The sequence below is a fragment of the Varroa destructor genome, unplaced genomic scaffold, assembly GCF_002443255.2.
Source record: "Varroa destructor unplaced genomic scaffold, Vdes_3.0 BEIS01000003.1, whole genome shotgun sequence".
NCBI lineage: Eukaryota > Metazoa > Arthropoda > Arachnida > Mesostigmata > Varroidae > Varroa > Varroa destructor.
Window position 1 is genome coordinate 20,036,622 of NW_019211456.1, and position 14,147 is coordinate 20,050,768.

General features: G+C 39.6%; 2 protein-coding genes across 5 annotated transcripts in view; one reads left to right on the plus strand and one right to left on the minus strand.

Moving 5' to 3' along the window:
* The window catches only part of LOC111247933 (BTB/POZ domain-containing protein kctd15-like), a 32,478-nt gene extending 18,371 nt beyond the window's left edge, over nt 1-14,107 (minus strand). For 2 of the 3 annotated variants that reach the window (XM_022799506.2, XM_086983724.1), the window contains exon 1: nt 4,553-5,012. In XM_022799506.2, the coding sequence (XP_022655241.1) occupies nt 4,553-4,623 (71 nt within the window). In that variant the 5' untranslated portion in view covers nt 4,624-5,012. Of the gene's footprint in view, nt 1-4,552; nt 5,013-13,797 lie in introns of those variants that run through there. The other variant, XM_086983734.1, reaches the window with a different exon arrangement.
* On the plus strand, nt 1,169-11,740 carry LOC111247936 (uncharacterized). Of its 2 annotated transcripts, none has more exons than XM_022799512.2 (4): nt 1,169-4,269; nt 8,245-8,337; nt 8,756-8,863; nt 9,288-11,740. In XM_022799512.2, exons 1-4 carry the CDS (start codon nt 4,147-4,149, stop codon nt 9,357-9,359), a joined length of 396 nt encoding a protein of 131 aa, XP_022655247.1. In that variant the 5' UTR covers nt 1,169-4,146; the 3' UTR covers nt 9,360-11,740. The 2 variants fall into 2 exon arrangements, with proteins under 2 accessions (XP_022655247.1, XP_022655246.1); XM_022799511.2 differs by having other exon boundaries at nt 1,172-4,269; nt 8,167-8,337.
* Nucleotides 14,108-14,147: the final 40 nt, after the last annotated feature.

A 14,147-nucleotide genomic window follows, 5' to 3' on the forward strand; every position in this document is an offset into this window, starting at 1 on the left:
AACCCCTTCTCGCAATGTTGAAGCCAAATTAATGTCTGTTTTCAAAGCAGTGCTCTTCCTATTACATCAGTGAAATCTCTACAGGTTCTATAAACTATTCCATTGAAAGTTGCCATCTGTTCAACATACTCAATAGCTATTGTCTAAAAGTTGGTAAAGGTTGAAATATAGAGCGTTTTTTAGTCTTAGAAAAGGCCACCTGACAATATATTTAAGAATCATTCGTCGAGTTCTGTTCTTTTTTTTTTTTTCTTTTTCTGATCTACTTCAATTTGCATTCGTTTTTGCAGGAGACGAACTAAAACATTTCTATGGTTCTTTTGATAACGAACGGATTATCGATAACGAAGCAGGTAGCCGATTCATTTATAATTCTATATTTGTATTGTTGTTTAGTGTACCAAAACTACTTGTCCGGCCAGGCCTAATCTAACAACGTTGGCGCTGCTAAATATCTTCAATGAGTGATACATTGTCACCAATTCAAAGTATGAATTTGGATTAGCTGCAGAACCCTGTTTTGGTCCGGATCATACGGTAAATTCATTTCGAGAACGATCGTTCGATTCAAACACTCATTGCTAGAAACGCTGTTTCCTAATACTTGGCTCAAGCTCTTGTCTACTTGGTTAAGGGAATGAATTTCACAAATCCCAAATTACCAACTTTGTAACTACAACTATAGTAGTTCCCCTGACATCTCGTCGTGCTCTGTATTTTTGGTTTTTTTTTACACTGACTATCACTACTTAAAGGAAATTTATCAGATGCTCCACCACCCTGAAATTGTATTTTCCTGTTTTTTTTTTTTTTTTTTTTTATATATATAACAACGTGATCTCTGTATGTATAATCGTTCATTATTTCTGGCTATTTTTCCTTACGTATCCTGCCACAGACTTTTTTTTTGCCTGAATCATGAAATGATAAAGTGACACATTAAAGATAGCTTCATCATCTTCTGTTCACCATTTCTATTAACAACCAATAAATATCTACAAAGAGTTATTTGTTATTGTTATAAAATGAAACTTTGCAGCGTATATGACCACATTAGTTCTGATTACGAACTTGATCGACCTATAGCGCATCTCTTCTATCGATTGTACGTATCTATCTGTAATTGTTCCTGTTTTTGCCGGCAAACAATTAAAATGCTTCTCGATAGGCAGGCAACCATCAGTCAGTACTATTGCGAAGCAGTGACTCATTTCTACCGAAATAGCCACTCGCGTTTCTGTTGTCGTTTATTCTGCGCATCGAATTATTACAGTTCTGCGATAAACACTGGCTTTTCCGTCACTGCGTGCGGTACTATCGCCGCGGTTCTTTTTGCTGCTGTTGGGCAATGAAACCACTTTTTAGTTCTGTCTTCTTCTGTTGTTTACTGCAGCCACCACAGCCCTCGCCGCTCCAGCGTTGTCCGCTTGCCCGCCAGTTTAACTTAGCAACGTCATGCACCGTGTCGCCTGTGTGGACGGTATAAGGTGTTGATGGGCCTTCCCTGTCGATCGCTGACGGCAGCCTGCTAGCGGCAAGAGCGAACAATTTGCAGAGACTGTCAAGCCAACAATGCCATTGCCTAATAGGAGCTGCAGCTGCGCTAACAAATAGCTATACAAACGGACGAACAGGCAGGCAGACAGACAAGCAGTTCCACGTACGCTGAGCTGTCGCAAGAGTACAATTAGTGTCGCTGCTAGGCTCGCACTATCATTGACTTAGCTAAGCTTTCTTCGTTTTTCTTTTTTTTCGGCATATTCATACGCTTCCGTCTCGCTACAGCCAGACCCTGTTCAAGCATTGCTCATGGCGCTTAGACGTTGACACAATCATCATCATCGTCGGGACGGATGGCCGCACCGCAACGATCGAACATCTACGAAACGCATAGCGTCAGTGGAGCGGTGGGCTGTAGCGGTTGACGCTAGTGGCATCTGCTGGAGTGAGTGGGTTTGTTGTTATAGACGTGTTGAGGGGTCGTGTACGAGCGGATGTGTTGAACCATGCGCGTTTAAATGTTTCCGAGTGATATTAGAGTACTATACTAATGTGCTAAGTTGGTATTGTGAGAAATCGTGCGGCTAAAGTAGCAACAGTTCAAAAACGAACGAAGCAACGTTTTCTTGCGTGATCGCCGAGCTCGACGCTAAGGGATAAACACAGGAGAAACAACATTGTCTAAAATAACACTAATCAGCTATAGAAGAGAAGGCTAAATTGGCGGAACAGGTAGCATCTGCAGTAGTAAATGAGTGTCAGTGTCGGCCATGAAAGGGAAATAAAAAATATACGCTGTCTGAGCTCAATGTTCACTGATCGTTTGGAACGTAATGGTGTTTATATATTCAATCAACAGCAGTATATCCATAGAGATTTCGTTTTGGCAACTACCTGACCCAGCCCGATCCAGTTAAGCCCCGGCTGACCGAATAATCCAGCGAATGGATCAACGTCATTGTCATTTTAGTCCTTGACAGATCCACCAGCAGAAGTCGTGGTTTTCGTACTGATTGGGAATCAAACTCGATCTGGTTGTACAAGTCGTGGACAACGAGTAGCCAGACCTAGTGAGTTATCAAGTACGCAGGCAACGACGATGTCCAAGTTTTTGACGTAAAATGAGAAATGAGTAGGAGGAGCTAGCTTTGCTAAGCCATGTTACTCTGGAGTCTCGCGGATCATTATGGTCAATTTATTTAGTCCGGCGACAAAGCTTTCTGGCGAAAAGCCCTATCGGTCTACCCGCCTCAGATGCAGGACCTACTGAACATCTTAAGCGGCAATAACTAAATGAGCAAAGACGCTGTTTAATGGCTGAGAGAACACCGTCGCTCACTTCGCATGTATATTTGTGTCTGCGAGTGCGTATTCGTACATTCATACTGGTACTAGTAAGCGTATGATTGACTCGCTTCGTGTCAATCGAGGTAATAGCAGCGCTCCGTGAGCACACAGAATACAGGAATAGCGACAGCTCCCATTGAGAAAGTCGTAGTCGTGGCGAACCATTTAAGAAATCAGTAACGACAATTGCCATAGCAGTAATGATAGCAAGAAACCAGCTGGACAGATTGGAGAAGCAATGTAACTAAAGAGCGTGCGCGATTACGGCCACCCAACCATTAGTGTCAGTGTTTGTATCGTTACATGACCGGCTGCTTGGTCTTCTCTTTCTCGATGCCTCGCATGACAAATGTGGCAACAGCGTTCGCATGAAACCCATTCAATTGATTGCCCATAGCTGCCTGCCTACCTGCCTGCTTCCAACACGACAGCCTGCCACGACTGGTTGTGCCTATACGAATGCGTTGCTAACGGCTTAAGAGTCTCTGTGTGTATATGTGACTGCTCCCATAGAATGTAGGGGAAAAAAGCCTGCGACGCTTCTCAAGCATGCTACCCATCTATCTGCTCTAGCTGTCGAAGCTGGTCGACTCGCAGCCGAGACTAGGCTTCTCCGCCTTTTTCTAGCGGGCTAGTGACCCGGTACTATATGCAAGCTGGTCAGACCAACTGCTGCAGCAACTTTAACCGGCAACAGGCCTGATTCGAACAGCCCAGGTTTAGGGTTTACAGGTTCAGTTGCTTGCGACTGGCAACAAAGCGCAGCTCGTCGTTTAGCTTTGGAGTACAGCCACCTCCCGCCCGAAACGTCCTATAATACCTTCTTCTTCGAAAAGAGGTGTGCCTGCTTCGCCATCAACCAAGCCGGGACGAGGTAAGCAAAAAGCAAACGGCAAATTCGTCCCACGACGAGCAGACGGCCTTTTTCGGTGGCACCGGTTGTACCTAGCCATTGCCTACTGACCCTACAGAGCGGTCGTGCGCTGGCAAATATCTGAGCAAGAAGAGACCGACATCGGCACTGAAAAAGGGTCCAAGTGCTTCCGTCAAATTTCCTTACGTTTTTCGATCGACGGAATTGATCTCAAGATCTTGAGCGAAATCGTTGTTGGACTCTACTGAAGCAAAGCTTTGTGTGGATACCACTTAGCTGTGGTTATACCGTAACTCGTTTCAACGTGCATACTTCCATGTTGTTTGATATACACTACATTTAACTCGCTGTGGATTTTGTGCATCGTCTTGGATTGATTAAGTCGTGACTGACTTGAATCTCAGCAAAGTAGAGGATTGATCACAATGCAGACTCGTTCCCAAGTTACCACGACCACAACGGTCACTGGAACTACCTCAAACGGGTACCTTAGCCTCAACACTGGCTATCTTCGTACCATAAACGGGTGGCTTAAGGTTGCTCAGATAGTAAGATATCAGTTATTATCATTACATCTATAAGTAAAATCGATTTTAATCATTGCTTTGACACCGCGCATTATATGCAAATGAAAAACCAAAATTGCCTATGCCTACACGGACCGCAGGTCTTAGCCTAACCTTGTAACTGTTGCGATGCTTAGTTTGCCCTCGAAACAATAGATGAATAAGCACATTTGTCTAGATGCCCTTTCAAGCATTATGCATATATCGACTGTGTTGTGTATTATTTCAGATATATGTATGCATTTTTTAAAGCACATATACGCACCCGACCGTGACATACAAAATCCTGCTGCCTTGCTCAATTCTCATTAAGACATTTATGAAGTTTTCGACCATTGCAGCGTGTCATTATGAAGTTTACCGAAAATCCCTGTCGCCGGTTGTATGACTATCACTGGCGTAGTTTCAGCATCGTTTTCTCAATTCGCAGCGGCGCATTCTTTCGCCCCTTGACATTTGACGTGAACCGTGCTCACTGCTACTTGTGTTGCCTAGAACGTAGATGTTTACAGTGGCAAACTATAATATCCAGCGACATATTCGATTTAGCCATTTCTAGTATTCAGAAGGAACCCACACGCTGGTAAAAGAGTGAGTGAAATAAATGAAAACGAAAGGCTAAAGTCGTATACAGGTCCCAGTTAACATTCAACTGACGCATGCGCACAAAAGCAATATTTTGTTCTCCGATCTGTAGCTATCATTGATATGTCAACTCTGAGGTTTCTTCCTACCAGCGTACATTAAACTATGATCTTTATTTCAATGTTTACCACCTCAGCTTGTGCAGTATATATGTATTCAGAGGCGTAGTATCAGCCCTAAACTATCGTCCGATTTAGATAGTTCGAATCTATTTTGTTTGAAACAATCTGAAATGATCCGCTGAGCACAGTGTCCTTGCCAGGACCGTTTTAGTTTGGCCAAAAAATAAATCAATTATTGGCATATTCCTAGTCACTTTCAGAAACTATTTTAATCCTCTTAATTGAACGTGAGAGGCAGTAGCGCGGCAGAGTGTTAAAGCTGCAACCAACTGACCTCAACTCTTGGTAACAAATCGCCGTTGATTTACCCTAACGACTTATGGGCTCATGATGACCCACAGAGTGGAATCGATATGCCTTGCTGGAATAGTTTACTAAGAAACATATAGAAATCGTTAAAGTGCATTTCTACCATGATTCATTTGTAGGCAATATGACCTTTGAAATTCAGGCCTTCCCTAATACACCATTCGAGATCATTTTCATACCTTTAATACTCTCACTTATTGTCTATCTTGAAGTACTAACTAAAGACGCGAGTAAAAGCTGTGGTCCACTCTTCTGAGATGATGTTACCTGTTCTAATCTACAGTAGCTGTGCTTCGTATCTTGGTGTGCCATACTCGTCGTCTACCGAAAAGTCATACTTCTGGCAAATCGAATAGTTTTTTGACCGCCTAGTAGACGCTATGTAAAATTTTAAATTGCGCCATATTCAATTTATTTAATGGTATTTTGAGTGGACAGTTTTACATAACGAAAGTCCTCGTAAAATAATAAAATATTAGAGGTTTTGAGGCGGTTAAAGGACAGGTGTTTACCTGTCTCACTTGAAATGAATTGCTACTTCGCATCTTGGTCCCTCGTCACAGCATGTTATGTTTTTTAGCATTTTTCTTTAAGTTCTCATAATTTTCTGCCAAATGGGAAAAGCGACCTATATATAGAAACATACGGTAGCTTTCCCCATTTGATAAAATCTGTATTGTGAGTATATTTAATTAGTCACGAAGCAAGAACTGATCCGATGGTGTTTGCTCGCGCCGTCGCATTACCTAAACGGCGAGATTGATTACTAAATCAAATTTTCAATTATAGCATTGCTTTTTCAGTTTCATTCAAAGGGGAATGGTCGAACAGCTTCCTGCATTACGATAACTTACTATTTATTAGATAATAGTTTTAATGCAGATATTCGTCACTTCCTGTTAAAGTATTTAATAGTTTTTCATCGTGCATTCTATGTTTTGCTTACATAGATACAGGCATAATCCTATTCAGGGCTTCCATGTAAAGATACGTTATTTTAACAGCGGGCGTTGCTCTGTAAGTCAATACAGAATCGAAACATAGGGAGTCTCGACTAAGTTACCCTACTGTATTTCAAAGCGCTGCAAGCGTCGTTTACTTAAACAGCTAATACGCATCTTTGATAAGAGGTCTCGCAATGGTACTTAGAACCAAATCGTCGAAATTCTATAAAAACTCTTATCTCGCAAAAAAGAATAAACATCCCTGGCTAAAAGCAGCGGAAAAGGTTCACAGGTAGGCGTCATACACATAGGCGTCATGTTCTAATAGAAATTAGTTATGAAAATCACTGGCTCCCCTATCTAAGGTTATCATTGCTTGTAACTGAAACTTCCCCCAACTCTAACTACGGCATAACCTTTTCCTATACAACCCATCTTGTTTGAGATCTGTGCTTAAAATGCCTCATACGATAAATAGTTGCGCAAAATACTCTAGTAAAATTCCAGTCGAGCCGAAATGCTACGTAATAGAATAATTATTGGATCTACTAGACCATATTTTTCCTAGATTGTATATATTAAATTTCTCCAGATCCCTTGTTTATGCGTCTGCGCGGCGGCAACACTCAAGGCTAGCGATATCAGCTGCAACGATAAGCACTTAGAGAAAAGGCCACAGGTGGTTTATGTATCAGGCTTTAGCGTCGATTGTCGTGTCCTTTCGTGATTCGAAAGGAATTAGTATTACCACTATATTGTATTACTCTAAAAAGCGTTAAACTATCATAGGTCTTGCAGGTACTTCCAGTAAAAATACAACTTTTCCGTCTTTCATTCCAAACGACTATTTTAAGCTTCCAACAAACATAAAAATGGTACTTTAAATTTTTTTCATACAGCGAATATCTGTTTTCATCCGGTTAACTCGATAGTGTTTCAAACCAGATACATTCGTGCGCGTGCCATAAGTTAGCACGCACCTAACAACACACCACAGCTGATTCAAATCGCTAAGATGCGTCACTTAACCGTTACGCAAATATCATGAGATCAAAAAGATCCTATTTTCACTTTGATAAGCATCTTTATCATCAATTTCTATCACCTATAGGAAAGTATGTAATATAATGGCTTTTGCGTCTCCGCGCAGAGTTCGGCTTTAGGTTAGCCTGCGCGCGGGTTTTTTAATGACATAATTAGAAAGGATTAGCAGTACAGGGTAATTCTTGATAAGTAAATAGTATAATCCGCTCTACCGCATCTGCCGACAACGCTTAACGGTAGGTAATGCAATGTTCGCTAGTACACAACTAGTTTTATTTTTTGTTCCTGTCCATTTTCCAAATCGGCGGCAAATGTATCATCTTTCGATGCAATTAGTATATATAAGCTGTAAGTAGACAGATTACGCTATAGAGATCATCTTAATCGTATAGAAAAAATCACGAGTTTCCAATACCAGGATATTATTTTGATTTATATATGTACATATACATAAAAATCGTCGTTTGATCTAGTCGTTTTTCAGAACACGAATATACTATGACGGCAAACTTTACTTCCGTTATAAGGTGCTGAAGGTACATTTTTACCGGTACGGTTAGGATTTCATTAGTAAGATGGTCTCACTAAAGTCTTTATAGCAGTATATTGTCTTGCCATCCTCAGCAGTCATCTACTCCATGTACGACTATAAGATATACGAGACAGCTGAAAATAACTATTTTCCCAAGATACGCGCATATTGTTATTTGATCAAAAGCCAAAAGTATTTCGCCGTTCAATATTCATCCATTTATTTCAAAAGTTCGCTACTCATATAGTGTATTCTATATATGCTGGCAATTGTTTCGTTATAGGGCACCGGCCTAATTGTCCTTCTATTGTTAGTGTTCTGGAAGTATACGTGCAGTGTTTCCTGGGGGCATTTTTTACAGCTAACCTCGTTCTGCTTCTTTACGATTACGGCTCTTATGCTCTTCTCGTGTGTGGCATCGTTGTCCGGCATGACACTGCTTACAACTCTCTTCGTAAGTTCGACAATTACACATATGCTATTGGCAAAAAAATATGTTTACTGAGTGACAATACTCGATGAATTAATAATGATGGGTGAATCTCTGGAGTGCTACGACCCCAAATATCAATTGAACATACGAGATATGTAATGCTAATTGACTTTATATCTATGGCATGAAAAAGGAAAGCAAAATCTATATCTGAAAATCTCAATGTGTGCACGTGCGTACCGAGTGCACTTACTTGTTACCCTCGCGATCTAGAGACTTTTCGAAATTACTTTGCGAAAAAAATGGATCATTCTTACCACACACTTGGTAGGACGATATGCCAAGGGCGATAAGGCCTACTCTGTACCTACGAATCGGAATGAGATCACGCAACTAATTTAGCTTGACCGTTTCGCGCGCCTTTAATTTCGATTTACAGTACCTGAACTATCATATTCTCGGCTTCACCTACTATCTGTGTGGAGCACTAGCCGTAGTTATTCAAGCTCCTAGCAATCAGGATGCCGGCCTTGGTATCGCCGCTGGTGTAAGTAAATTTTTAGGAACCGTAAACAATAAGAAAATCCTCTCTTGAATGACCTCAAGTTTACAAACGATTTTATTAAGCTAGGTACAAAATAGAGTTGTATGCCATCGGGGTTTCCTGTTCTTGAAATAGAACGTAGACACGTAGTCTCGTCCATCAAATCTATTTGCTGCTTCTGTTCGTATGCAAGCAAATACAGTCAATTATGATAATTCGATGTAGGAGCTTTCTCTCCGACTCAGATAGCGTAACATTTTTGGGCTATATGATGCAAATCCTTAGAACCCATGTTATTGCCTAAGCTTGGGCGCCAGATCAAAGACGCAGCTTCGCTATACCATTATTCTGTATCAGACGTACCGAATACTGACATGCTGGCAAGTATTACTCTACGGATTCTGTTTTTTATGGCATCTCATTGCAGGTATTGGGTCTTCTGAATGCGTCATTTTATGGAATTGATGCTTTGTTCGCATTTAAGGGACGTCTGAATTAAGCCATCGCCGACTTCTCACTCATACTTCATCTCCTCCTATCGACATCAATTAGACGTAAAGCCCACCGGAATAACGGGTAAACGACGAGGGCCATACTTCGTTCCAGAGCCATACTCAAACACCTTCCGTATTCATCCGCAGAGGAACACCTCCTTGTATACTACCCACCCACGTGATCTAGCAATGTTTGTTTTTGGGGAGGTGATGATTAAAAGAGCTGACGGGTTCGCTGTAGGTCACAAGTGATTTGACTTTCTGAAAAATAAGTCGACTGAGCTTTAAAAAGGTACCGAAAATCTTGATGAAAAAGGTCAAACCTGCACCGTAGTGTTAATGCAGTCCGAATGCAGTGTATGAGTCTATTTTCATATGGATTGAGGCATGGCCACTGTTTCCCTCGTATGTCAAACAAGGGCTTTTGGACAAGTTGTGACCAGCCGATCACATGGCACTGACTATCCATAAGAAAACAAATTGCATTTACCCCGGTCAATCAGGAAATTTTCAATAGTGTTCCGTCGACATCAGGATGGATAATGAACTAATTGTATGGGGAGCAACGGTATATAAATAGAAGATCTATCAAATCATGCTATAATTTAAATAGGTAGTCTGATGTGCGCGTGCTCAATTTTTTTGATTGCAGTAAATTGATATTGGTAACGACAATGATACCGATTAGCTTTGAACTTTCGCTAAAGCTCGGACTACAGAACATTTAAAAAAATTCCGTTTTGTTTGTGATGAAATTTCCGATTCATATTACATAAACTTTTCAAAGGCCTTACATAAAACCCTCCCATGATTGGTACAACTTGTAAAATGGCTTTAGGATTACTGCAGAGGACTATAATGGCTACAACGTATAAGTCACTGCGACTGAATGGGTTGAGCAATTGAATCTATCGGAAGCGTACTCGAGGTACTTTTTTCCTATTGGGATGAAATTCTGCGTTAAATTTTAATTGAGCACCCTATCTGTAAATAGTTGGAATGACCTGAAACGCCTGTATTTCGGTTATGTACTGCACTTCTGGAGTAGAAACAAACAACGAATAAAGACAATAGTATACTTAATATATCCTTAATAACAAGGTACTTACAGTAGAGTTTTTTGAAGGAAATCTATTAATTAAACTGAATTTATCCGTGCGTAGAATATTTAAACTACTCGTTGATATACAAATGCATTCAATAGTCAATGTGCTTCAGGTGCTATTAAAAAAAATTGTACAGGTCGATCAGAAAGGTAACACCTTGTCTCTTTTGTGACGCTTGGAAATGTTTATGCCAGTAAAAAAAGGTTAGCGTACAACCTAAACCTTAATGCACTAAGATGAGTAGGCTGTTATGAGTGCCTTTAGTAAATGAAAGCATTTGCATAATTGAATATATTTAACTTCATTAAAATTGTTTTCGCATTAAACATTTGATTTCTAAAATGGCAGATAGGATCAAATTGTAACTTCGTTGAGGACATGAGGCTAGTTACGCATCATGTAATATTTTTATAACGGACATGCACGTTGAACGATGAAAAGAAAAGTTGAAGTGATGACAAAGCAGACCAGAAAACGCTACTGCCAAATTTTTGAATAAAAATTGAATTTAGTATTATTTTTATGCCGTTGTATGGTATCGATGTTAGAAGTGCCCTTATAAAGGCGCCTTATACCTGTAGCGCCATCTTGACTTGATTTCATGTTTTCACAATACATTGGTGTATAACGTAGCTCCGTATTTCCTGTTTGAAATCTTCAAAAGGCCGTGAAATCTTCGTCCCGTTTTTTGCATTATGGAAGAAAAATCGCCTGGATGAATTAACTCATAGCTGGCGTATTCCATACGACTTTTATAAATATTGAATCTCTTTATTATAAAAGGTGATTTCATATATTTCTAATTTTCTCTAGTCAACTCCTTAGGGCAGTTTTAAAAATCTCTAAAATGAACAAGCCACTAAAAAAATATTCCAGTTCTAAATACACAAATATTACATTTTAACAAGTATTATAAAAACCAGGCCAATAACAGTGATTAAACAACAGGATTCTCAGTGACTTATTTTGCCTGCAGTGATGCTACAAGCCAACAGACCCATATTGAAGTGCTTCATACATTTACAATAGTTTGTGTTTTGGAAGTCTGTCGACAATTCAAATCAGACTTCATTGTTGCTCATCGCCAGTCGTTTCTGTAAACCTGCGTTCAGGCTACTGTGGCTTGATTTTACTGTGGAAGCAGACAATTAATTCAGTTTAAAAGAAGACATCTTAAAAACGAAAATGGGAACGAGTATTGAACAAGGTAAAATAACAAATAAAGTCTATGTAATAAGAAGGCTGCGCTTATACGTACAATAAAGCTTTCGTGTTCCGAAGTCTTTCGATCTGTTCATTTATGCGATACTTACAAACTACTACTCAATGCTCTACCTGTAGATAACTGGGAAAAACACACAAGGACATTGTAGTTTTGCGTTCATGTAAAAAATCGCGTTGAACTTTCAGCAAAAGCATGTGAAGCGTTACATGGTTTATATTGGTCGAGCTCATCGAAGTGAACTGTAGCAAACTGCCCCCTAAAAAATAAATTGTTTTACTTTTGGTGTTGTTGAAGAACATCATGAACACAGTACGACAATGAAACATCCACACCCAGAAAATATGCCTAGCAATAAGATATCAACCTGATATAGAACACATAATGGAAAATTCTTCTATAGGCAGTATGCAATTGATCTAAACTAACTAGTTATATATATATATATATAGCTTGTTAGTACAGCCGACAGGAATGACAAGCTTTTTTAGCAATGTTTACATCTCCATAGAACAAGCCTAGAAATAGTGGGTGCCATATGTAGCTCAACAACAATACGATCAGCAGTTTGAAAAACGTACTTGTCATAAAGTGAAACTAGACTCATGGAACCAGACGCACACCCCCCCAAAACCTCTTTAGAGATGTTTTGGCTTCTACGTATTCTCCGTATTTTAAATTAAGATTGTATCGCAAAAAAAGAACAAGGATAAGCCTCTAATCCCACCCATTGATTTAGCGCAAATAAACCAGATCTCCTCTGCAAAAGTAAACAATTCTGGGTCCGCACGGTTTCGTAACCAGCTATGTTGATCCGGTAAAGCATTGGCACGTCCCTATATTTTGAATATTTGTGGCATTATAGGAAAGCATATAGGATTTATAGTTGATATTATATGTTTAACTAGTCGAGTCCAAAATGATTCAACTCTGCGGTCTAGAGTATCGCAATCACCACCCTGTTGTGATTTACACTAGGGATAAATAATAATGTACTCCAGGTCCGATAGGCATGCACTTCTTTCCAACGCAGCTAGGTATTGTGCAGCCCGTTGCCAAGCATCTGGTAGATTATTGGGTCGGCGCTGGCGTTCGTAAAACAGATTTTATCAACTTCACAAACTGGATCTGCTTTCTTTGTAGTAAGTCAACAGGTATAATGAGTAACTTGTTATTTTTGATTTTTTTTTATCTTGTCAGCTGTGATGAACATTTTCATTCACACACTGAGATCTAACACATAAGAGGCAGTTAAAGAAAGATAATCTGTATTTTTAGCATAACAACAATTTTAGGGAATGAAAAATATTTTGACGAACATTTAAAGAAAGTGTTCTTAACAGAGTGTTGAAAAGATATCAAATATTAAATCGAATAATTCACTGCTGTTATCGCGAAAGATTACCTTTCTTTCTACGGTTTTACGTTTCTAAAGTTTACGGTAAAAAAGTCAAGTTATTCAAAATGTCGTTGAGAACTGAGTCGTTTTATGGCCGCTTCCTATGCAACCCACTCCAAGACCAGAAGATATCTCATATGCCGGACAAATAGCACCAACGCCTAAATTGATTTTATATTGCCGATCGAAATGAAATAAATGTCAAGTATAACGCTCGTCTAATGAATACAAGATTCCATAGTCGCTGCTGAGGGTGAGTGTAATAAACCGCTATCAGAAAACACGGTAAAGGCTTTTTGAGTCAGCTCACTCAAACTTCATTTTGACCCACTCAAATTTTATTTATTTTATCTATCCCCGTGCGTTACGTATGTTAAACTCAAACCAAGTTCAAAGCTAACCGGTCTTTCAGTCTCAACTGCAATTTCACCTATTAATCTAACCATACACGACTAGACTAAACCCTGTGAACTGGCAATATCTCACAACTTTTTGTATATTTGCCTATTCAAAAAATCCAATCATGCTTAAAATAGATGCTTGTATCACTGACTGCATCTACTGTTTCTGTGGCTATCTGGCTGATCAAAACCTTGGCCATTCATGGCAGAGGCTCAATAAAGCAATATGAATATAATTCCTGTAAATTATTTTACATAAAATAAATATTCGAAAATATTGGATGATCTATAAGAAGAAGTAGAAATTAACCTCACCTATAAGTTTTTTGATCCTGATAATATACGTACAGACGCATATAAGCGATTTACTTGTTTAAAACACAGTTTTCTTTCAGTTTGGTCGAAAAACGCTTTACTTGCAGTACTTTGCCGCAGATAAATAATATTTTGAATAAAGCTCTTTCTAAGATTCTCATCCAAGGAATCCTTGATCGTGTGTCTATGTTATTCGTTGCTCTTCCATTGAAACTGCTGTTTTAGATCGTCAGATCACAGTTGTGCTTCAGTCCACAGAATTGAAATTCGCGGGCCACAGACGAGCTTGTGCTCTTCGCCCATCTGTTGACTGTATGCCGCTACGCTGATTAAAGCGCGAACTATGTATG

Excerpts from the sequence above, each read along its gene's own strand:
- LOC111247936 (XM_022799511.2), top strand. The coding sequence starts at position 4,147 with ATGCAGACTCGTTCCCAAGTTACCACGACCACAACGGTCACTGGAACT. Across the intron at positions 4,270-8,166 it reads GGCTTAAGGTTGCTCAGATA|GGCACCGGCCTAATTGTCCT; the intron begins GTAAGATATCAG and ends GTTTCGTTATAG. Across the intron at positions 8,864-9,287 it reads GCCTTGGTATCGCCGCTGGT|GTATTGGGTCTTCTGAATGC; the intron begins GTAAGTAAATTT and ends ATCTCATTGCAG.